At 37.7% G+C, this 25,787-nt stretch overlaps 2 protein-coding genes across 2 annotated transcripts in view; one reads left to right on the top strand and one right to left on the bottom strand.

Moving 5' to 3' along the window:
* The window catches only part of grhl2b (grainyhead-like transcription factor 2b), a 22,892-nt gene extending 21,231 nt beyond the window's left edge, over positions 1–1,661 (top strand). Inside the window, exons 14-16 of the mRNA XM_037692887.1 lie at positions 301–386; positions 1,370–1,434; positions 1,515–1,661. Coding sequence (XP_037548815.1) covers positions 301–386; positions 1,370–1,434; positions 1,515–1,629 — 266 coding nt within the window. The 3' untranslated portion in view covers positions 1,630–1,661. The remainder of the gene's footprint in view (positions 1–300; positions 387–1,369; positions 1,435–1,514) is intronic.
* Positions 1,662–4,938: 3,277 nt separating this feature from the next.
* Positions 4,939–19,521, bottom strand: ncaldb (neurocalcin delta b). Its single transcript, XM_037692888.1, has 4 exons — positions 19,342–19,521; positions 7,195–7,625; positions 5,705–5,810; positions 4,939–5,547 (listed from the first exon to the last, which is right to left on the bottom strand). The coding sequence occupies exons 2-4, from the start codon at positions 7,570–7,572 to the stop codon at positions 5,453–5,455; spliced, it is 579 nt and encodes a 192-aa protein (XP_037548816.1). The 5' UTR covers positions 7,573–7,625; positions 19,342–19,521; the 3' UTR covers positions 4,939–5,452.
* Between the last annotated feature and the right edge of the window lie 6,266 nt (positions 19,522–25,787).

The following is a 25,787-nucleotide window of genomic DNA, read 5'->3' as shown; positions in this document are numbered from 1 at the left end:
GAATGTCCAGAGGACCAGATTTAACATTTTTTTTTAGATTTTTTGCATAGAGTTTTATGGTTGTTTGCAAGCACAAATAGTGGCAGCAGCTAGCTGTAGCGCATCCGGGGCAGCCTGGGTCACTTCCTGCAGGAAGATCAAGAATTTAGACATACAGCTTTTGCTGGAGTATATTTTGGTACAAAAGAAAAAAAAAGTTTTGTTTATTATTTAATACCTGAATGTATAAAAAGTTAACATTTTTAACGGAGGACCCTTCTTTTGTGAGTCGTTGTTTACTTTTGCCTTTGCTGTCTGCAGTGCTGCTGTACGTTAGAAAGGAGACTGACGAGGTGTTCGATGCCCTGATGCTGAAGTCTCCGACGCTCAGGGGGCTGATGGACGCGGTGAGTGGCCGTCAAAGTTGCAACTTGTAAGCACTAAGCAGGGCTTAATTTGTAAACCAATCGATGCCAAAATGCAAATAGCTGGTGGGGGGTCCTCCCCCAGAAATTTTTGAATAAAGTAGATGCATTTATTAACAGGTTGTTAAACATCTACGTTTACCTACATTTATAAACACTTGCGCTTCTGTCAAGCATCCTACCTTGGCAGCACAATGGCTCAGTGGTTAGCACTGTTGCCTCACAGCAAGAAGGTCCTGGGTTCAATCCCCAGATGTACCTGGGGTCTTTCAATTTGGAATTTGCATGTTCTTCTCGTGCTTGCATGGGTTTTCTCTGGGTACTCCAGTTTCCTCCCACAGACCAAAAAAACATGCGTGTTAGGTTGCCTTCAGGCTCAGGCCTCTCTCACAAAAGAGATCTGTGATCTCATTGGGATTTGCCTGGTTAAATAAAGGTTAATAAATAATAAATACCCCTCTTCTCCCTTACTTGACTGTTCTGAGCCGACACTTCTCCGCTGAATTCTCTGTCCGACTCCACGTGAAAACCTCTAGATGCCTCCTCCGTCTGTTCATGGGCTGCTGCTTGCATACGACTGTCTGGTTAGCTCGGCACTCACCCCCACTGCTCTTTTAGGGACAGAGATTTTTTTTAAGGGTAGACACGGAAATGATTACTTGAAGAGGTAGATCATATGGGATATTAAGAAGTTGTAAGTGGCTGTTGTGTTTAAAATGAGTGTTTATGTATTTTTTTCAGTTTACATATCCAATATAACTTTTATTTGTTCAAAGCTATATTTGTTCATAACTTTATTATTAGTAAGCCTGAGAGTTACCGGATCCAAGCAAACGGTTACCAGAACGCACCCTGTCAAAATAAGAGTTCCGGGATCCTGTTCTGGCAGGATCCAGTTCAAATTAAGCCCTGCTTGTAAATGTGAAAACTGCTCACGGACCGTTTTCCCTGCGTTTTGTCGACAGATATCGGAGAAGTACGGCGTGCCCACAGAGAGGATAGCCAAAGTCTACAAGAAAAGTAAAAAGGGGTGAGTGAGGAAACAAATATTAGAAAGTAAAGCCTTTTATTTTAGCGTTCGTCTTTGTAGTCATTTGAGTTTTGTGACAGAATCCTGGTGAACATGGACGACAACATCATCGAGCATTACTCCAACGAAGACACCTTCGTCCTCGGCATCGAAAGCCACGCAGACGCCTACAAGATCATACTGACGGAGATCTGACTGTAGATCTGAGGGACTGCAGGAGAAATCGGAGAAGCTGTGACTGCTGATAAGCTGGCATTGCTGGAGACAGTCCACGGGCGGAGTGGGGCCGACGTCTGCGCTCCTTACACTATGAAGCAAGTCTTATTTCCTGTGCAGGGCCAAAAAGGACTTTATTGTGGACTGAGAGTGAGGGGAAATGTCTCACATCCTCCATTTTTACTGGATATTTTATTGTATAAAAGACTTTGTATGTTTCATTCTGTACAGACATGCTTTTTTTTTAAATCAAATATTACATCAGAAGTAGCCACAGCTTGAATTAGTTGGTTCCAAGTAACTTAGATTATTTGTATGCTGCAATAAGTTGTTATTACTTATGTTATTATTTATAGTGTCATTCATTTCCTTACTAGTTCATCAACAACTTTCCAGGACAAGAAAGCTCAGTGATTTGTCACAACATTCAGTCGACTTTATAATAACTTAATTACCCTTTTGTCATAATACTTGCATGTCCGCAAGTAGCTGAAGGGTTATTTAGAAGAAGAGTGTTACTAAAGGTAATAAACATTTCATGGGGGAGAATAAACCTCGCTGTCATTTATGTGGTCTGACGTGGGTTTGTTGAAAAGTTAAAATGAAAACAGGAATTTCATTTTTGGTCAAACTACAACTTTTCTTGAGAAATGCGTGCTTTTATAAATTACAAAGCTACTATTATAAATTTTTTTTTTTTGTAAATTATACCTTGTAATTTCAGTTGTTGATGAGACGTCTCATAAATGACACATCGACTACATCAAAATAATTATTAAATGTGTAAGCTACCATCATTATAAATTAAATACAAAGTCATACTTGGCATTATTAGCTAAATTACAAATATTAAGCTAGGTTACATTTCCTCATGTAGCATTAGCTGCATAAAAAATAAGATAACGCTAATATACCTATAGTTGATGCTACTACAGTGGTGCTTGAAAATTTGTGAACACTTTATAATTTCTACATTTCTGCATGTAGCATTAGCTCTCATCTTGAAGTGGTTTAAATTTCTTTTGTTCATTCGAGAATTGTTTAAACTGTATAAAGCATTTTTTCATACAATAAATGATAAAGATTACTAGTCTCTAAAAACAAATTATATTTTAAAGTTGCTTGGGCTAATGTCAGTTTGATAATATGATAAAATGGGAGCTAAAGCAAAGCTAGTCATAGCATGGTTCTTAATCCAGGCCCATTTGAAAAGTTATACCAATTTACAACTACAAATAAATGGAAAAATGTTATTTTAGAATTTGATAAAGGTTAAATATTTTAAGTAAGTTTTTTTTATAAAAAAATATATATATATAGCTGATCACATTTTTTAAGACAATGGTTCCCAACTCTGGTCCTTGAGGAACACCACGCTCCATGTTTTAGTTATTTCCCTGCTTCAAAACACCTGATTTAAATGAATGGGTGATTAACAGGTTTCAGCAGAACATGAAATATTTTTTTCATTCATTCAACCTTTATTTAAATAGATAAGTTATACAGAGCCTCGAAGATTCATTTACAAGTGAGACCTGTTTGGACAGACAATAAAAATTGAAAAATGACGGTTTGGAAACAAAATTTCTTACATGCTCTTAATTTTTGTTTGAAGATCAGCAGTGTGATGATGAAGAAAAGTCTTGCACACTAGCACATAATGACGCCGACATTATGCCGGTGGGGCTTAAATCATGGAGTCTGGTGTGTTGGAGCAAGAAAACAAAACATGCAGGATGGTGTTCCTCAAGGACCTGGGTTGGAAACTACTGCTTTTAAAAATAATGGTTATGGTCAAATATTCATTTTAAATGATTTTCATTATTTGTCTGCTCACTTGGGTGTAGTAAAATAAAAATATTAATTAGGGCATTTTCTTCCAAAAAGCAGTAAAATCACAACAGTAATGGAGCAATAGACCAAAAATAATTTACCCTTAATTGGATTTACACTGACGTGCCGATTATGCTGGTTTTACAAACCACATGATTATATTTAAGAATAAAAAGTCATTTTCCCATTTTGTCTTTATTTGAATAAACAAAATGGACATCCTACACAGAATACATAATGCAAGTTAATACAAAATCTACAAAATGATAGCGACTTGTTTGTTCAGCAGGTATCTAGTATAAATTGATACAATACTGTGTTTTCTGTTTTTAATTCATCTGTGTTTGGCACTTGACCACAATATGCTATTGAAATGAAACAAAGTTGAAGTACCAGTTTGCTTTAATGAACGGTGCAGAGGTCCAAACAGTGAATCACATTTATTATTTTTTAATTTTTATCAAACAGCGGGGACAAGGTGGTGTAATTTATTACTGAGTTTACATTTAAAAAGGGGTAAAAAAACAAAAACATGTATACCGTATTTTTCAGACTATAAGGCGCACTTAAAATCCTTTAATTTTCTCAAAAATCTTCAGTGAGCCTTATAATCTGGTGCACCTTATGTATTAATTCTGGTTGTGCTTACTGACCTCGATTATGTGGTACTCAAAAAGCTGTCAAAATGTTTAGTTTCGCTTATTGCGCCTTATAATCCGAAAAATATGGTAATTGCAGTAGCATTTACTTAGGTGAGGACAAACGTGCAAGAGACATGATCAATAGAAATTTTTTTTTTTCTTGCACCTGAGGCTGTTTGAACACAGTCGAACAGGAAAAACAAATGATGCTGAATTAATTAACATCTTCAAAAATCGATCGTCATTGAGGAAGTTCAGCATTTACTCTGTGGACATTTTATCTCCCAAAGGGGGCAAAAGAAGCCACATAAGCTAACTGTAACAAATGATTCTTAAAGTTAAATGTGTAAAAATATGTGGTCCCTTCCTCTTTTTTACAGCGTCTAGCATAAACATGAGTGAATGTACGTCCGTTTTATACTCGTCAAGTAAATGAAATAAACATGTTCTTGTAATTTACACATGCAAACTGCCACAATATCAGAAAAGAACAAGTAAGTTTATACCTATAAATCCATATAACTTATTGTTTATATGCATATGTCAAATTCATGTGTGTGTGAATATGTACATTTGTTGAACGTGCGTGTTTGAGTGTGCACACCAACTTGGCATTAAAAACAAGATAGCTGTAATCCATAATGATTCCTCATCATTTAGGAATCAGTCAGTTTTAGTACCTTTAAACATTCTTCCAAAAACATCACATAAAAAAAAAAAGTTTATGCCTGAAAAACTACAATTCCCAGATCTATAATTTAAAATAACCATACTGCATGCTGGGAAACTTGTAGTCCCAGACACTTCACTTTTCTATTTTCCAGTGTTGACGATGAAATACTTCAAGACCTGCTGGTCATCCCTCAGCAACAACAATCAGTCGCAAAGACGACACGAGCACGATTCACTTTAAATAGAGAATTATGCTTAGAAATAAAATAAAATTTAAAAAAAGCTAACTTGGGTATGCCTCGTCGCACCTCGCCAGATAGCTAGATTATCCTCACTGGCTGTCTCGCGCAGCGCGGGGACAGCTTTGATATCAACAAGTCTTTGATGGGACTTCAGTCCTTCGAGTCATACTTGCACCGAGCAGGAGACCCGTGTTTGTGCGGAGCCTTTGACCAGACATAGAGGCGCATGAACGGTGCAGCTATAGGATTACGTCGGGCTTCAGTATGAGCCGTATGTGCAGCTGTGTGCATTTCACATTCATGGGCCTCTATAAGTCAACGTGTCAAATGTCAACGGATCTCAGGTGGGTTAGATGAGATTTTTTTTTTTTTTTTTTTTAAATGCGCCAATTTATGTGAGAAGAGTCCTGGTTCCTACTGCCCAGCACTGCTGGGATCACACTGCAGCAGTCGCACAATGGAGGGGTCGTTCTTTGCTCCCTCGACGAACTCCTCAAGAGACAGCTTACCTGGAAGACGAGAAAGATTAATGCTTTAGAAATGTTCACGTACAGTCTTTTAGTGTTTTTTTTTTTTGTATTTCAGTTTTTAAGTCAAGTGAAGTTCGTATGTAGCAAAATTGGATTTACTTAAACAAAATAAATAAATAAATAAATAAAACCTCACCATCTCGATTTGTGTCCATCTGCCTGAAGATCTTATCTGTGCGTTTCTCAGGTGTGGATTCGTCCTCGGGCATTTTCATCACAGAGGAAACCATCTTGTAAATGGCCTGAAAACCAATAAGGAAAAACTTTCATGGAAGATGAAACGAAGAACAGGGAGGGTGCAGCCTGAAAACAGCCTAAAGCACGACTGCACAGTCCCACATGAGAAGAGACTTCCATGTAATTTATTCAACCAATCATCTCTGCAGAAAGACGAGTATTTGTTTTAGTCTGTACTTGTAGATTTGAGTAAATAAAGTTGTCTAGATGAGTAAATAAATTATGTGAAATCAAAAAAAAAAAAAAAGATTTTAAGTTTCCCCGTACTGATTAGATTTAATCACTTTTGGACCAGACTGAACTGGATGCAAGTTCTGGGGTCATCATCAGCACCTGATTGATAAAGTCCAGGTGAGATCCAGGTATCTGACTGCTGAAATAAAAAACAGTCTCTGAACCAACTTTGAGCTGAAGTTTTTTTGTTTGCTTGTTTAGACAAAACATCCATCCATCATCTTTACCCGCTTCTTCCTTTTCGGGTCGCGGTGGTCACTGGTGCCCATATCCACCACTCATTTCTCCACTCTAAGTCCAGTACTTTTGAAAACATGAAGAGCCGACAGCATCTCACAAAACTAACACATTCCTCACTTCGATGCAAAGTGGCAAATATTGCCACATCACCTCATTTATCAGTTCTGTGTTCAATGAAGTGAATTAAAACAGCTTGAAGGAAACATTGGTTCAACTATCAACTAATTATTTGAGCATAAATAAAGTAAAATTACATGAAAATATGAATTTATGGAATTTACTTTGAGCGGTGTCAGCTTATCAAACAAAACTGTAATCTGGTTTTCTTTTTCATCCTTTTAACATTAATCATAAATTAAATTTATTGTTGTGTCCCTTCACATAAACACCTTCTCACTATAAATAAACAAACTGGAGATTGGGATTAGGTTTTTACTGACGCTCCGCTCAACCTAGCCTCGTGACGGGTGATCTCAGAACATGTGCAGGATTGTTGGGTGACGTGTGTCTCTGCGTGATGCTCTTAAGTCTCAAAGCCTCAGCTGCAGGTGAAGACGCTGCTGAAGGAAGGGCTGAGTCAACATGAAGATCCGAGGAAGACCCTCTACATATTCACTGGGTCTTTTTTTTTTTTTTTTACAACTTTTCGAGTACCAAAGAGGAAATAATGGTTTCTAAAATTACATAGAGGCGGGTTTTATTGCTGTAGGCTGCATTTGCAACGTAGCTGATATGTGTTGCTTCACTGCAGGAAAAGTTTTACACCAAGAAACATGACAATAATAATATGATGTCATGTCACTTCCATTAAAAAAGTTACTAAAAAAGCCAAAGCTGAATGTCTGAAAGTGCAAAGGATAGAAAATTTTAGACAAAAAAAGAGGAAAACTAAAAAAAATTAAGAAATGATCTTACCGTTACAATCTCCAGCATCTCTGCCTTGCTAATGTATCCGTTCCCATCCAGGTCGTACATGCAGAACGCCCACTTCAGCTTCTGGTCCAGCCGGCCGCGTGAGGTGACACTGAGGGCGATGATGAACTCCCTGAAGTCTATGGTCCCGTCTCCGTTGGCGTCAAATGTGCGGAAGACGTGTTCGGCGAACTTGGAGGCGTCGCCGTATGGGAAGAAGTTGGCGTAGATCTTCTTGAACTCCTCCATGGTGAGAGCGCCGCTGGGGCAGTCCCGCAGGAAACCCTTGTACCACTCGGTGATCTCGTGTTCGGTGAAGTCCGTGTTGTCCATCAGGTCCTGCATGACGTCGGGACGAAGTTTGCTGTTCTGTTTGCCCATCGTGGCTTCTGTTGTGGCTGTGGTCGAAGTGAGGGCAGCGGCGCTTCAGACTGCTGATCAAAGGAGACATGAAAATGTTTGTAGAAATCACCTGGGTTCATCTTAAGCCTTTATAGCACGAGTGAGAAGAATAGGTCAAGGGCTTTTTGTGATTATTACAGATTTTTGGTTTGTTTGAAAGCAGCTTTGACATTACAGTAGTTGATATATCCAAATGATATTCCATGAGGCATGACTACACTAAATTGTTTATGGAAAAACAAATAAGAAGGGTGCCAAGGACTCAGCCTTGTGGTACACCCGTAACCCGCATCAGTTTTACAAAAGGATTATTCCTTACCCTCAAAATTAACACAGTGATCACACACCTACACTTATTTTGCTTTTTTTTTAAATACATTTGTTATTGATTCATGTTTAATTATGACACTTTGCTTGGATTTTAAAAACATCAATGTTTTTTTTTCCCAGTCCATATTTCTATTGGCATTTCAAAATGAGAACCTTAGCATTCAAAAAAAAAAAAAAAAAAAAATTTAAATAACACCTTCACATGGCATTTTTTCAGTTTGCAAACAATCACAAAAGCAATGACAGTATACTAAACATGGCAGAAAATGAGACCACCAGATGTTTGCATGGTGCAGAACCTCTCGACCACACCTGATGCTCGTGCGCACGCATTTTTTGCATAAGCGTTGTCAATTTCCTGCAGAACCTTTTGAGTCTCACACAGACACAGCTTTACTACTTCTCTGTTGAACAGCTACGAAGTGAATTTTTTTTTTTTTTAATTGTTTCTTTTAAATTTGATTAGGGAAAAAAAAAAACTTTTCTAAAACTGCAGAAAGAAAATGGGACGGAGTTTTTTTAAACCACGACTGAATGAAAAACATCATTAGCCGTGCAGCTAATGTGCTTGTAGTAGTTTATCCACTTCAGACTTGTTGAGATGAAGTCATGCAGAAAGTTGTGAAACGTGTAGCCAAAAATAACGGTAGATAAAAATCTGCAATGTCAAACTGAAGCTAAGTAAAAACTAGTTCCAAGAAGGGAGGAGTACAATCCTCGTCCCCTTTAGGTTTTGTTTTCTTATAGTTAGACTCCTAATCTAATCTGAAAATGGTTCATGAAACAAAAACTTTATTTTCTTTTAATATTAACAAATACATATGGATGCCATCAGTAAAATGATCCCATTTTAATTAGTAAACAACATTTTAAGGCTCCAAAGAGCTACATTGTTAGCTTCAAAGCCCCAATAAAGATCAACACACAGCTGGTTGGAAATCAAATTCCTGCTAATAACTTTCTGAAGCAGTTTGATCATTTTAATGCATTTCCGTCCAGCATGACGCTTTAACTGTGACCTCTGCACTTTCAGTTATTGTCCTCCACTAAGAATCCTCCTTTTTCATCCGCTCAGTCACAAATTGTTCCAGAAAACGGCTAGTTTTAATCCGTTAATTAACTCTTAGTAAACAATGAGCTTGAACAGTGCACTGTTACTTATAGCTCATCTTTGTATTGCCAAAGCAGAAATAAAAACAGCTGTTTATTCAAATATTACTCTTGGAACAAAAGATTAGTTTGGCAGCGGTCACTTCTAAACAGACTGAGGGTGTGTTAGCCTTCAGATAAGGCAGGAGCGAAACGTTTGGACAACCTCCCGTCAAACTTCTAAAACTTAAACTTCTTGTGTGCAGAAGAAGCCCGAGTTTTATGGCGGTGAATCACGTCGTCTGTTGAGGTGCAGATAATTTGGCATTTTGCAGCGTTGTTAATGTTTACACGGTTCATGCGCTTGTGGTGAGGTCGGTGACATCAATCACAGCACTTCCTCAAAAAGTCTTTGGTACTTGAGGAACCTTGACATGTCAAGGTATAAATCCACAGGCTGATTATCTAAATCTATCCTTCATTACAAACATGCTTTCCTGCTAATAAGCGGCACAAATGTCCACTTGGGTGAACAGATTGCAAGTTGAGCTGATCTATTTAGCTGAAACAACACAGCGCACGTGCTGTATGCAGTAATGAATTAAACAAATTTACCTTTTATTATCAAAATACTTATAAAAACAAAGCGCTAATGCACATTGAAGGGAAGTAAATAAAAAAGAAATGTGATATAAAGTGGAAAAATTCATGGTGCAAACACGATTAAGTTACGTGATCCGGTTTTTGTTCAACGGAAACACTAAAACAGCGACGTAAGGCGTTTTCAGCTGTTTGTACATCTGTTAAATCAAATTAGCCAAAATGCAGCATCACTACAGTGCACATGCACATTCATGTTCTGATATCAACTAAATTAATGGATTATTCTGGACACAAAACTGCCCCGGAAGGTCGTGAGGTCATATTAACAGTAAACGTTTATAAAACTTAACTGAGCAATTCAAAAACTTGAATCCCATCATGACAGCAAATGTTAATTTTACATCAGTCAGATACGAGTTAATATTTCTTTAAATTGACTTTTTCTAACATGTTGCAGATTTCTTTAACTAAGTTTGGCTTTCGTAACATTACGCAATCAAGTAAATCACAGCGACTGGATGAGCCAAAATAGAAAAATTTCTGCTTTTGAAACTAAATTTTTACAGCAACATTCATGTTCTTCAAATCACATTATCAAATTATTTTAAAGCAGTACACTTTGAGTCTAATCCTTACATTAAGTTCTTTATTTAAGGCCTTTTTAGTGCTTTTTGCTTGCTGGATCAGGGAAGGTAACCATAATCCTGAAGCTGAAAACACCATAGACACACATTACGTTCAACCAGCAGGCCAGAAATAAACCATATTCCTTTAGAAATATATTTGAGCTTTAGAAATTACGAACCAGTCCTGCAAACCCTGATGGCTTGTTCAACTGTTAGCTTTCAGCTCCATCAGTAATCATCACGCGGTGCCCTTTTAGCCACGCCGTTTACAAAATGAGCCGACTAAAATGTTTTCCCCTCCATTATCACAAACAAGGCAGACGGGGTTAATTAGAGCCGTTCTTAAAAGCTTTACAGAAACATCAGGAGCTACAGGATTAATCAGCAATTTAAGTTCAATGCGTGTAAATACAGTCTTCTGCGTTAAACGTTTGGTTGGTCTGAACAAAATCAGATTAAACCCCACAAACCTTAAAATATCTCATTTACCAGTTACATTAATTAAATCAAAACAAAAACAACAACAACCCCCAGCTTTGATTAACGACATAAACAAAATGCCGTGGATTTCAGGTTATAAAAAGTTAATTAAAAAACAACTTTGATAGGTTGTGTTTGGTGCCTTTCTGCTTGTTTTTATTAACATTATTAGAACAAACCTGAAACGATCAAACACGCAAACCCTAATATTACTTTATTAATTCCATGTTTTTCAAAGTGACAAACATGTTCTAGTCAAATAATTGGTTCATATTTTATTTAAGCATGTTCTTGATAATTTAAGAGAATGATAAATCGAGACAATAAGCGCTGAGGCTACTAATAAAACAAATTATTTCAGTTGTAAAGCGTTTTGTGCCGTTTCCCATTAATTAACTTCCTGTCTTCAATAAATCCCAGAAGATCAGATTTTTGACTCCAAGCTGCAAAAACAAGCAGGTGTCCAATTTTACACTGAAAGACTAAAGAAATATCTGTTTCTGCTGCTCGTTCATCTTTAATAAATTAAATTGCTACTTTATCGAGTTGCACGACTTTACCGAATAGGTTTTGTTACGACTTGAACGGACCACGAATCAAGTTCTAGTCTTTGCAAATAACCGTAGATGTCTGTAAATAACTAATGCAAAAGTGATGCTGTGTACGTAATAAAGCCCTCATTTCATGGTACATAAGTTCATGAATGGTTCAGACTGCTGTCTACGACAGATAAGACACTGACTGCTCAGAAGCAAAGCACCTAACCCCGCTTTAAAAATCAAAACTAGTCCTTTAATACTTTTTTTCCCCTCTTTAAATTGAGATTGGTTTAGAAGCTAATTAAACAAAGAAGAACTGTGATTTATTACTTGTGTTCTTTATTTCTGGATGACAATATAAACTTTAAACATTAATTAAAAAGAATTATTTCAAGCAAGCGCTTGGCAATTAGAAAAAACTTAAAGTACACCAGTAATTACTCAGGCCCCTGATCCCATTGTGCAAAATCTCCCAAACAGTTGTGATTTTTTTGGGGGTGTATGCAGCCACGGCAACAATCCAACAATATTGTATGTTAATGATCAGTGTGTAGATTTAAAATGAAAAATAAAAAAAACAAACACTAAATGATAGGGGAGAGCTCAGACCTCTCCTGAACATCCCGTCAGACGTTCATCCTAAGAGCTCCACTATTTCTGTCTCTTTGAGATCACTGCCCACAAAGTAACCGTTAAGACTCTTACCTGCTGCTCCTGGCAGACTGGTGGTGGCTCCGTTATATAAACGAGGCTTCGACAAGAGCTAAGGTCACGTGGTCGAGACAAATTCTCCCTTGAGCAGCTCATGAGGTCAGAACAAGTGAGCGACGGCTAGTTTAACCTTCCGAGCGGAGAACAGGCCTGAGCCAGAGCTGCTGACCTCAGCTAACACGACCCGAGCAGAACGAGCTATCGCTTTCAGGTCAACGCCGGACACAGGAGCGCCGTGGACAGAAGATCTACCTCACAGAACATCTGACAAGTTAACCCATAAACCAACCAGACACTGTGTATTCAACTTTTTAAAATTAGAATCTTATAAGGACTAAGTATTGGCAATTTTGGACCAGGTTATTGAAAGCAATATGGATTAGTAAGGGGTTCGTCCTTCTCACCACGACTCTACAAAGTTTCATAAAGCTTCATATTAATTTGTTTTAAATAATTTTGTTCAAAAACTGATACACCATTAGACAGGAGCTACCTTAACCAATGCCAGGGCAGCGCCCGGACAACACAGACATGTTAACAAGATGGCTGACAGGAACATGAAATATCTTCTACATTTAAAAGACAGCGTTTATTTATTAATAATTCACCAAACGGTGTTGACAAGAGCCACATTATACGAGTCATAATTTAGTGTTTTGTACTGAACCTAAAAAGACCAACAGGAAAGTAAAGAAACTGTTTATGTACTGAGCTTTGTTTCTGTGGACTTAAACTTCAAATGGTGTTGCGTTAATTGTGTTTTTTTTTTTTCCACTATAAGAGTTGATGCTTGTGCGACTCCAGTTTGTTTGTCTCTCCTTGGACTGAAGAAGTCCTTTGGATGAAGGATGAAACGTCTCAGTAAAATAAAAGAAACCGTCCAGATGACTGGACTGAACATTGTTGGATTTGTGCCTGGATTATTGAGCATGAACTTTGGTATTGTGAGCATAGTCCCCAAGATGTGAGGGTACTTGTGACGACATCTTAAAGCAGCTTCTTGTTCCTGACTGAGGTGTTCGGTTTGGTTACTGGGTTGTGGATGAAAACCAAATGAGAGGCTGACAACTGCTCCAAGGGGTGACAAGTCAAGGGTGACTAGGGGACCTCGGTCTGATACTTTAGGACAGTGTTTTTCAAAGTGGGGGGCCGCAGCTCCCTGGAGGGACACCAGGGGGCGCTAGGAGCCTCAGAAAGCTGGAAAGAAGAAGATTTTAAAAAAGCAAACATTTTTTAATTATTGTAATAAAATCGAAATTATTTTCCAATAATTATTTTCAAATATATTTTATAATAATATATTGAAATATTGTTTCATGATGCTCATCTTTCTGATTGGCTGCCAGTCAAATGTATCAAGCCGTTTTATTCTTCAAGCTACCATAGCAAGGACGAAATGAAGAAGTTTCTAAAAAAAAAAAAAAAAAAAGAAGGAACTGATCAGCAGCCCTGCTGTGGTGGAAACCGCTGCAAAAAAATAAAAATTAAAAATAACTCATGGCCAGCTCAAATTTGAAGGTATGAGGAAGCATACATGAAGTATGGTTATACAGAAAAATGGCCATGATTGCCTGAAATGTGTCCTCTCGCAAACAAGTGTTTTAAACCTTCGAAACTTAAGCGCCACTTGAGCGGGAACAGTGTTTAAAACATGTTAGTTAACATTTTTATGCTCAGCAGCCGTAATAATTAAATATAGTGAATAAAAGTTAAAAATATTCTAAAAGTTGATGTTTCTTTACATATTTTGTAGCATTGGTTGTGGGTTTGCGAGGGGGGCCTCGGCCAGAAGCTAATGCTGCTTGGGGAGCCATGGCATGGAAAAGTCTGGGAACCCCTAAATGTAGGAGACCTCGGTCTGTTTCTTTGTCCGTGGAGATTTCAAGCCACAACGATTAAGACAACTGTATTTACGATCTATGACTAAATCCAATGACCTATGTGACCAAGGGCCACTTGGAGTGGGTAGTGATTGGAGAAGTCATGGTTGGTCGTCAAAAGGATCTTTGAAGGAGGTTCAACTTCCCCCTGAGTGACAACAACTTGGTGGTGTGGACCCACTGAAGAACCTACACACAGGACGAGATGATCCCACACCAGTCAGTGCTGGGGTCTGGTTCAGAGACTTGGGAGGCTTTCAATCTCCCAGGTTATTGTTCTAATGGTGCGTGAGGATGGTGGGATGGTTTGGGAGGTCTTTGGGTCACCAGAAGAGAAAAACTGCCACGACGAGTGGGCATCTGGTTTAATATTACCAGAACCAGGAGGGTTGGTTATGGAAAACTGGAAACAGGCGAAGAATAAAAACCAGAGCTCGTCTTGAGTTTAAACGCCCGATCTGTAAACACAATGAAAGTGGATTGTCTCCTTCAAACCAGCGTCTCCATCCTGTCACGGCCATCTTTACAATAATTCATTGTTTCTAAACCTAATGTCTTAATTTCTTTTAGCAGGAGACAACCAGCGATACAATGAACATGGGTGGAGTTTGTCAACGGCACCAACTCGCTGAGAGAGGACAGTTCCCTCAGAAAAAGGCAGAGCAAATGACAAAGTCTGGTGCAACGTTGACAGCAAAGGATTTGGTTGAAAACCAGGAGTTGTGTGTCGTTTACACTTTACAACAGAACAAAAAATAAAGCTATAGAAACTCTGTAAGGCTCAACAACATGAGACACATAAAAATCATGTTTTGCCACTTTTATTTAAGTCATTTAGTTTCAATAATTTTGTCTGAATGAAAGTTTAGAGCAAAGTATTTTGTTTCATTTAAGACCGAGTGTCATCGTTTTATAATCCGATGGCAGCCCGCTGAATCATAATCGAATCGTGGCGCCCAAAAAGTTTCCCACATCTACGCCGGACAGCCCTGATTCAGTCAACGTGAAAGTCTCAATCAAGTACCGAGAGCATCCTTGTTATTTTAAGTTCTCAACAACTTGAACATTCACACCTACAACGTTTCACTTCTGTCCCTGATGAGTCATGTCATTTCAAATATGGCTGCACAAGATTACAAAAACACACACTTACAATATTATTAATAAATACTGCGATGACGAGATATGTTGCATGCAATAATGCTAATTTTCCTCACCCCTCTTTCATTTCCTCTTATACTCTCCATGCACTTCAATTTTTAACTAAACTGGCTGTGGGGCTCCTCCTGATGGTTAAATATTTCATTAGTATGTTGTTTTTTTCTTAGCTTAAAAAAAAAAACATAACGATTTTGTGCTGATAATAAATTGTGCAGCACATTTACTGACGCTTAATGTTGTCAAAAAGCCTAAAAGATGGTACAAAATACATGTTTGAAAAGCTAAAACTAGTAAATGTTTAGCATTTTTCAGAGTACAAAAATCTATTAGGTCTTAAAAGCCGATGGTATGTGGTGATAATTGTTACTATAGATCAGATCTGACTCAAATAAATATAAAAAGTTTCTTTAAAAATAATTAAACGTGTTAGAAGTGTTACAAAAAAATCGAATTCACTGTTATATTTAAGATGATATAATTCAGCTAATCATGTCACATGGCTTATAAATGAACAAAACGTGATTTAAAAAATGACTTAAATAAAGCTGAAAGCATTTCTTCATTAAAACTTTGCTTGATGGTCAATGTTAACTGGATGTTTTCTCAATTTTTGAATGCAACGACTTTGCAAAACAAATATATTTTATCTTGAAATTTGTTCCTAAGAACAAAAAAAAAATATCTGCTGAAGTCAGGGTCTTAGTCCTGAACTGAAGTCGACTCCAACGTGTTGTTGCAAGGTGCTCCGTTCATCCCAGAACATCTTGTAGCCCGATTATATAACGGGGACACGTCTCCATTTATATCCTGCAGGTAAGTCCCAACGTCCAACAGATAATCCAAGAGCTGAGGAGGCTGAGGGAATCGGCCCGGTGGAAAAAAAAGACCCGATTACAGACGACGACTTTATGAATGATGCATTCATGATGAATGTATCACTGCGCGGGCTGCAGAGCGGAGTTATTCTCAACCTCACAGGCAAGAAGTTACAAAAAAAATCCTGATATTCACCCACAAATCACCATGATCTTTTATCTCTGCAACATTAAATTCAGTTTAAACAACATTGTGGGCTTAAATGGGTTGTTTGAGTTATTTGGTTTACAAGAACATCTTCTATAGCGCCTGATGATGGTTCATTAATGTTTCTAATTTCTCAATCAATCCTGCTTAAATGAGTAGATTAGATGATTAGATGAGTAGATCTTAATGTGTAAAACCCAAAAGCTGTTTGTTCTTTCACTAGACATGTAGAAGATCCCCAAATTTAGCTTCAAAATACAATAAAACCCTGAAGTAAAACACCAAAGTCCATGCTCAATAATCCTGGTATAAATCCAACAAAGTTCAGTCAGGTCATCTGGACGGTTTCGTTTTTTGCCGAGACGTTTCATCCTTCATCCAAAGGACTTCTTCAATCTGAGGAGCCACCAAACAAACTGATTCCCACAAACAGCATAACTCCATAGTGGAAAAAACAGTTTGCTGGTGCCAAGATGGCCTCCGGGGCCCGCCCTCTCCCCCGTTAACTCCTCTGAGACAGTCATGCCAAAGTGGTTCAAAAGTAAAATGAAGTCAAACGTCTTCTTTCTGCTGCAGGACTGTTAAAATATGACAAATATTATTTACAGGAGTATTTTGTCTAATCTGTTTCTCTTTTTTTATTGAAATGATCTGTATGTGCAGCAGCACAGTCTTAAAAACAAGAACACGAAAACATAAACTAGTGCATTTGCGACACTTTCATCCTAAAACGTTTGAACCTGCATCTGCCTCAGATTGCATGTCAACAAGTTCTGGCTTCCACCCGTTCGCACTCAAACAACTGTTACACGCAGCTGCAGCGTGGCATCACTTTGGGAGCGTGCATGCTCACGTTACAAGTCCTGCAACGGCGCATGTTCGCTCGGGCTGAGCTTCAGTGGCTCCATGAATGCCTGACTGCAACTCTATCTGCCGTGTTATTTGGTTTAAGGTCAGAGCGGGACCGTTGCTGATCCTACGAAACGTGGAAAGGAACGTCTTCTGCGGGTCGTTTCTGTTGACGAACCAAACTCAGGGTGAAACAACTACAGCAAGTCCAAGGGTTTAGTGCAAGGGTGTCCAGTGGTCCTTGAGGGGCCACTATCCTGCATGTTTTACTTGTTTCCCTGCTTCAACGCACCTGATTAAATGTTTGAATTACCTCTCGGTGTTCTGTAGAAGCCGGTGAATCACCCATTGGTTCAAATCAGGTGTGATGGAGCAGAGAAACATCTAAAACATGCAGGATGGGGACCCACAAGGATCTGGATTTGACACCACTGGTTAATTGAAAGCCTTAAAACTCCACTCTGTAACCCTAGTTGGTTTAAATCGCATTCATTAAATTCAGAAAAAGGTAATTAAACAAATAAAAGCATCTAATTTAAACGCTGACACAGTTTCGTAGCTACTTCCAGGATGATCTAATGCAGCTAATCTTGTCACAACAATGTAATCTAACTATCTGAGCTGATTTGGCTAATATGCTATTTATTGTTTCACTCTTTTTTAAGCAAAGCCTAGTTTAATCTAGTGTTCGAGAACAAACAAAATCAAACTATTACAAATATAGTTAAGAGGTAGAGCTGATGTCGTCTTCCTGCGATTCTGGAACTGCAATATCATACGTCTGAAAGGACTCATCATCCTTCTTTTAAATCAATCAATCAAGCTGGTATCTAAAATAACAGTCAGGCTTTAAATAAGAGCACCGACTGCTGAAGACTAACTACAGGCCCAACTAACAGTGCGGTCGGTCCGGCCCAAAACAAACCCACAACACGCCCACGTCAACAAAAATAGAACATCTGTTCAAATCTAGCAAACATCTGTCAAGAGTTCAGCATCTTGAAATGTTTGGAGAGCTGCGTTTAACATTAAGGCGCCCATTATCTAGACTCCACCCTTGAGTCAACACATCCCCAGGTTTGTCAATTTTCTTGTTGTGTTTCATTGGCAACTTGAGTTGCCAGATTGCTAAAATTAAATCGCCTCACAGAAGTGTGTGTCAGGTTCCTCTGTTTTCTGTGCGATGCGAGACTCTTTACCCTCATTTCCTGCATTTAAATAGAATATTTTCTCGTCATTATGACATGAAATAGTCTAAGTGTTTGTGTCTTGTTTTAACCAACTGATCCTCTCATGAATATTTAGTGGGACTAACAGAGACAATTTAGCTATTACCTGTTGTTTACATCTCACATCAAACCAAAGACCTTAAACCAGCTTAAAATTGTTCGTGTGCACAAAATCTATGGGCATTTCTATAATCTTCTGGAAACTTTACTCTCGTTTAATCCTCATCTTTCCCACGGCTGCTTGATCGTCGGATGGAAACCTGAGGACACCGTTCTCAATTATTGTGGTAATTAACTTCTTTGTAAACAAATAAAGTAAAACAGCAAAGCTTCATGTGAATCGCTGCCAAATCGGCTATTTAACGGGAACTATCGTGCCTGAACAGATTAATTCATTCTCAAATATTTTTATAAGAGCAAACCACAAAAAAAAAAAATTATTGATTCTACCCACAAACAACAACAAAGATCAGTTCATATTTGACTTGATTATAGTGAATTTAGATTTTAAAAAGGCATAAAAAAGGCAACCACATGTTGTGCCAATATTATCTGGACCATTTATGATCAAAGAAAAGACTAAACCACAACCAAAATAATAATAACCTTACAAATAACCAAAAACTGAAAAGTCTTATATTACACAAACTAAAACCTGCAATTGTTTGTGATCATTTAAAGACCAAACCTGCTGAGGATATGTGCATAAGTCTGGTTAATATCTGCATGTTTGAAGCTGTTAAATGCACTGATAGCTGTGATTTCAAGCCTTAAAGACACCGTTAATGTTGAGGAAAAACAAACATTTCCACTCACTTGTCACAGTAAAGTCACATTTCTCTTGATTCATTCCCCTCATTGACTGACTGATGTGTTTGCTGAAATAAGATACTCAGCTTTATGTGGTCCCACCACCACTTCCTGCTCTCGTTCAGTGAACGCACAGACAGAGAGCAGCTCATCTGAAGGCTCGGGATCAAACAGAAGGGGCTTCATCCGATTACAAATGTTCTGGTTGGGGCTTATATCCGCTGCTGGTGCATCGTAATGCCGCTGCAGAGCAAAGTTATGGGCGAAAACGTCTTCAAAGTTGATCTCAATACACGGTCACCGGTGATGGTGGCATTTATGAAGTGCAAGAGCACTCGTTTAGCGTGTAAAGTCATTTCACCTGAGCTGTGAGAAAATATAAGTATCAGGAAGAGAGGGTAAACTATTAGCAACTTACCTCGCTTTTTCTGTTGCTGTCGGAGAGGGGAGTTTAATCAAAAGGTCTCCTTAACAGTCCATTACCTCGTGTCAAAAGGGCGGAGGGCGGTAAAAAGTTTCAGAGAAACCGAGCAGGAGCTGAAATTCCCGGCTTGCTCGCAGTCCAAACTCCAGAAAGCAGTTTCCTGAACCGCTGCTCTGACTCGGATAAGCCCCGCAGCTTCTCGCTGTGACGTCATAACTGTGCGTCACGTGGTCCGGCAGCGGCCAATAGGACGCGCGGTTGTCCTTGGCAACAAGAGCCAGCAGTTAGGCTGTAAAAATGTACAGTACACCGTTTTTTCTTTTTTCTTTTATCAAATTATTACTGGAAGATGTGGTTTTAAAATAGCTTAACAATGTACTCGTGGATCAGCTGAAGTAAAGAGTGTCTGTAACTTGATTCACTTTGCCTGCAAAGATAGTTTTCAAAGTGCCAAACTTAATGTGTATGCTGATTCTGCCTTAACACAATTTTTTCCTCTGTTTTTTTTTTATTTATTTATTGTTCAGTAGTTTATTTGCAATCTAACTATTTCTGCATGTTTTGTGCAAATTTAGTCATTCGTTTATCTGAATCTTCAGTTCATTCAAGGGCTGATTGTTATGCCTGCTTTTTTGTAACTTTTATACTTTTCAGAATAGTTAATTATTTACAAAAGTTACACAAATAGAAATACAATGACATACCTTTAACTTAAAAATTGTTTTATTTTAAATTTACTTCACCATACTTGCTCTATATGTTTGTTTTTGATGCTACTTTAAGCCTTTGCCATCCTGTAGCATATAGTATATTATGCTTTATAGCATGCTATATGCACACACACACACACATATGTGTGTGTGCATGCTTTTTAGCATGCATGTATACTTTGTATTAGCTCCTTTAGCATGCATATTTTCTGTTGCTTTGAGCTAACCTTTTCCTACTTTTAGCGTTTAGCTAGACGTTTACATTTTCTTTTAGCTGCAGTTTAGTTACTTTTAGTTAGACTTTTGATCATTTTAGCTTTTACTTAGCCTTTATTTTTCTTCATAGCTAGGCTATTGCTATACTTTTAGCTTATAGCTTGCCTTTTGGTTCTTAAGCTTTTAGTTACTTTTAGCTAATCATTTGTTGCATGTAACTTTTAGCTAACCTTTTGCAACTTTAGTTTTTAATTTTTTTTAAATGTTTGTAAATATCCATCTTTAGTATTATTTTAAATATTTATAATTATTTGTATATTTTATGTAATAAAAAAGTTCTTAAACTATTTGTCAAAAGAAATCACCCTAAAGCCTTAATTCAAAATCTGAAAAGTAATTTATTAGTTTTGCATCATTAGTTTATAGCTGCTAATAAACTAGATTAAACATTTAACTCACATCAGTTTTTCACAGATCGTTCTAGCTTTGCTGCTTTATTCCAAAGAAGGATTGACTTTTGAAGGAGTATAAATAAGTTTACTCAACTTCCTTGCAGCTGAAATGTTCTGCGAGTGACATTGCATTGTGATTATTTATTTTTGAGATATGATGATTATGAGAGGGGCCTTATGATGACAGCTGCCATGAACTTGCTGTTGCCAGGTACTGGTGCTCCCATGCAGGCACATTGAGAGGCTGCATGTGTTGCCTGTAAGGTGATTAGTGGAAGTCAAAGCCACAAGGCTTATACAGTCGCTGTTCCAACGAGCGTTTTCTTAATGGTCTTATGAAGTATGCGGAGAAGCCTTCCCTTCACCTGTGTCAGCGAAATCCTCATCTCAGAGTTCACACTGATCCAATACATGCAAGAAGGACAAGAAGACGCTTAAATACTCAATGAATATTGACAAAATGGCTGATATGCGAAAGTCTTTCCAGCTGTTATCTTTAGCTTCTCTTTGAATACTTGCTAAATATTATAGATAACTTTTAATCTGTAAGTAAAACAATAAAATAAAATCAAGGATATTCATGAATTGCATCTCGGAGTGCATTCTGGATAAAACCTCTGCATTTTAACAGAATTGTATTTGTATGGAGAATATGTTAAAACACATCATGCATCAACAACAACAAAAAATAGATGTTTAACTATAGATGCATGCAGTTTTCTTGTGTTTTTTTAGACAGCTGTGTGTCAGATGTATAAAATAAGTCGGTTTTAGTAATACAAACTGTAAACAGTGAACGTCTGCAACTCCAGTATGAGCAGAAGAAAACTAAAGTTTTCACTTATGACATCATATGTGCTGTTTAGATAATAAAATACATAACAAACATGTAATTACATTTATATGCAAATAAAGCAGAAACAAAAATATGAATCAAACATTTGTGAAGCATTATTCACTGAATAATTTGGATTCTGTTGAACATTTAGGGCAACATTTTCCAAAGAAAATCCTGCAAGTTATAATGGGTGGGTAAGTCCGCACAGTAGAATCATTAAAATTAGTTAAAAGGAGTTGTTCTTTTAGGAGAGCTGAGAGTCCCTGCAGCCTTTGACAAACAGGTTTAAACATCATCGATCTCCTCTGAAACATCTGCGCTCATCCATTCATACTTAAAGGCAGGTAAACACATGCACATCAAGTACAAAGGTCTGGTTTGGCTCCTCTGCCAAGACGCTTTAAATCAGCTGGCCCATGGCTCCACACGAGCTCCATCATTAGATAACAGCAGATTTAAAGGCAAGGCTGAGCAGCAGGTGAAGTTAGGAGAAGCCAAAGCTGGACAGAGGAGCAACACCAACCTCTAATGATTAACTGTTACCTAATCAGGTAGAGACAACCTTGGGCTGCTCTGAACCTGCCAAGGAGGAGGAGGCCCGTGTTTTGAGGCGAGCTAAGCTTTAAAGCATCCCCTCCCAGTTGGAGCATTATGAAGTTATTTAGAGAAAAGCCTTTAAAAGTACTGATTACACATTCACAACAGGAAAAATCACCTGTTAAACATACATCATGACATCTGCAGGTATTCATTTTGCTGCTGCACAAGTTAATCTTCTCATTTCCTTACAGACAGATGGCCAAAACACCAATATTAAACCAAAACATGCTCGGTTTGTTCTTACGGTTGTCTTCTGAATGAGCGGAAGAAGGAAACAAGCTTTTTTGTGTTATATGCAGCCGAAGATCAAGCATCGCACGTGAATTTATTATCTGCTAGAATAGTTTGATTGCATCCTTCAGATACAAGATAGTAAGTGACAGATGGGTATGTATAAATATACATGTATGTGTTTTCTTTTGCATTTTAGCACCTTTTCAGCACCTAAAGGAGGGGAAATCCTTCAAAGCTGCAGAGAAAACAAAAATGAGTGACAGAATAGTCAGTCATTAAACATTTTATAGATTGCAACTATTTCTCTGCAGGTGTCCTCGAAAACCAGCTTCTTTACAAAAATGATGTGATGCTGTAAAATACTATTTGTTGCAGGTATTCACCAAATTATAATCATCAATTCCAACCTAAAGGAGTCGTATCAGCTTCACCAGAAAGTTATTATTGAGTTATTGCTATAAGCAGGAATGGCCCCATATATTGCTCCTTATTCAAAATCTTACTTCTAACCTACAAAGTCCTCAACAACCTAGCTCCATCTTATATTTAAGATCTTATTGTTCCATATTTTCCTAACAGAGCACTTCACTGTCAGACTGCAGGTTGTCTCACGGTCCCTAGAGTTTGAAGAAAGCAGAATGGGAGGAAGATCTTTCAGTTATCAGGCTCCTCTCTTGTGGAACCAACTTCCAGTTTCTATCTGAAAAGCTGACACATTGTCCAGTTTTAAGACTGGGCTTAAGACGTTTCTTCTTGATAAATCCTATAGTTAGGGTCAGCTTGTTATGCTGTCTTAAGCTTAGACTACTGGAGGACAAATTGACCTCATTTCCTTAAATGAATTGTTAAAATGTAATAGTTTTTATTGGATACTATTTCTATCTTAACGTGATTCTTGACCTGCCATTGTGTATCTGTTCCTCCTTCCTGTTCCTCTCAAACCCAGCCGGTCGAAGCAGATGGACGCTTGTCCTGAGCCTGGTTCTGCTAAACGTTTCTTCCTCATGAGGGAGTTTTTCCTTTCCACTGTCGCCTTCATGCTTGCTCAAGATGAGAGTTCTGCATGGAGTTAAACTCAAAGCAGTCTGCTCCTCAGATAAAAAAAATGTTAAAATATTATTTTTAAATATGAATGTTTCTGTTCAGTGCCCTGAGACAGCTTCTGTTGTGACTTGGCACTTTATAAATAAACTGAATTGAACTGAATTGTTCCAGAGCTGCAGAGGTTTTGTAGTAGATTATTACAGCCACTCCATTGTCTCAGCTGTGTATTTTGCATGTGATCATGTTATTTTATGCAGCTTGTGCAACATAATGGAACAATCATTTTTAAACACTCCTTCACTAAAGCTATGAATATTATTTGGTGCTATCCTATTAGGAGCACAGAGAAAGACATTCGCTCAACCTACTGTATGTCAACCTCACTCGACTGGGCTCATTGTATGGCAGGCTTGTTTACCATGCAATCGAATCAAACTCATCTATAGTTATTATTTTAGCTCTCTCAAGCGGTGTCTCACACTTTCAATCCTGCACGTTTTTCTTGGGTTCATTACCAAAGCTGGTGCTTGGAGCCTTTTTCTTTTAATCCAGACTATATTAATCTTCCTTATGTGACAAAATGAGTCATTGTTGTGTGACATCTGTGAGGATCACAGACAAAATGAACTCACTATGCAATGAGGCAGAGATGTGATTGGTGTGTCTAATTAAATGAGTCAGCAACTTGCAGGATCACCCCATGCTGTTTGAAACTTGGCTGCAGATCTGAAGTGGATTAATGAAAGCCTGAATGACTCCTGTCCAGTTTGACATCACAGCCTCTTGGAGCGGTACATCTGAATGGGAGGAGCAAGACGACTGAAAGATTAAAAAAAAGAGTGATGGGAGGAGAAAAGACAGAAGGATGGAGGGAGCAGAGGCGGTGGAGATGCTTTAAATTAAAGCTGAAGAGATTATGCAAGAGTGAAGAGCAGGTAAGCTGTTGATCAGCAGCTGCTGCTCACACATGGCGTTCCCTGATGCTCTGAACAAGGAATAAACACACAAACACTTCAGGAATCACATCACAATTATTATTAGCTACAAATACCTGCTGAGTACTGCAGCATGGGATATAACAGGTTACTTCAATGAGATCTCGAGAACTATCTAAATTTATCAGTTTCGCAAGTGACAAAGATGAAAACAATCTGCTCTGCAGATTTTTTACACTTAAATGATTAATTAATTAATTATTTTTCCTCAGAGATGACTAAAATATTCATTCTTTCATTCATTTGAATAAAAACGTAGGTACTTTGGATTATTATAAAACCTTCAATGTTTGGGATACACCAGATCCAACCAGGTGGAAATGAAACCAAAAACGACATGCAACAATGCAACAAATGCACATATTTATTACTCAATAACTTTCACGAAACATAAAAAATACTTACATGAAACATTACGCTAGCACCATGTTTGCACACAATGTAGTTTTAAACAGCAATTGCATTCTGCTCTATTTTTTTTCTTTTGCACATCAGCACAAATATTGAATGCTTTTTTTAAAATTTTACCTGTGTGTAGTTTTCATTTAGCAAAATATCTCATTAATCACTAGACTCACTCCAAAATAATACTAACACCTTAATGCAAATACTACTTTAATGCTCCAAAGACATTAATATATATATATATATAAAAAAAACAACTTATATTTGAACCAAAACTGAAAGTTGAAAGCAAACCTTTTTGAGTCACGGGGTCTAAATAATTTTAGATAGATAATGCTTTTTTTTTTTTTTGCTATACATTTTAGGTTTAGCTATTTAGAGGTTGATTAGTGAAAAGCTTTAGCTGATGTGAAAACAGTGACAGGCTGATGTCTCAATGCCACCTGGTGGAGATTTAAATATCTCAGTAAATTTATTAAATACTTCATCTTGCATCATTCTTCCAACTTTGCAGCCTAGAACTACAAATATAATGCTTTTTACCCTCATTTGCAGATTGTTGTGATCTGTCAAGGTTTCAATCTAACATTTTCTTCTGTCTTTTTAAAAGTGCCACGATGCAAGGATCAGTTTTGCCTTTTTTGTGCCAGGTTTGAACACAGATAAAAACATTGATTCCCCCTTTAGCAAAGGGCTAAAAGTTAGCTCTCTAATTTGTGTTTTTGGAGATTGAACAGATGGTGACAGGCCCAAAAGAACTGCGAACAAGTAAAATCCGAAAGCGTCAGCTTGCATAATAAAATTAAAATGTAAAAAAAAGTCCGAAATCTTAACAAGCAGCTTTTACTTTGACATCGGCTTTTATTTTGAAAAGTACACACAGCTATTTCCGTTTGAGCAGATTCCGTTCGAAGTTCAAAGTTGAGAGATGCTACTACTACTACTT

This window comes from Nematolebias whitei, chromosome 19, assembly GCF_014905685.2.
Source record: "Nematolebias whitei isolate Nwh7 chromosome 19, NemWhi1, whole genome shotgun sequence".
In the NCBI taxonomy this organism is placed as follows: Eukaryota; Metazoa; Chordata; class Actinopteri; order Cyprinodontiformes; family Rivulidae; genus Nematolebias; species Nematolebias whitei.
Note: the sequence above shows the minus strand (reverse complement) of the source record. Positions and strands in the feature narration are given on the sequence as shown.

Bases quoted from the DNA above. Each gene is read 5' to 3' on its own strand.
- ncaldb (XM_037692888.1), bottom strand. From the start codon at position 7,572: ATGGGCAAACAGAACAGCAAACTTCGTCCCGACGTCATGCAGGACCTG. The intron at 5,811-7,194 runs GTAAGATCATTT...ATTGGTTTTCAG, and splicing joins AGATGCTGGAGATTGTAACG to GCCATTTACAAGATGGTTTC. The intron at 5,548-5,704 runs GTGAGGTTTTAT...CTCGTCTTCCAG, and splicing joins GATGGACACAAATCGAGATG to GTAAGCTGTCTCTTGAGGAG.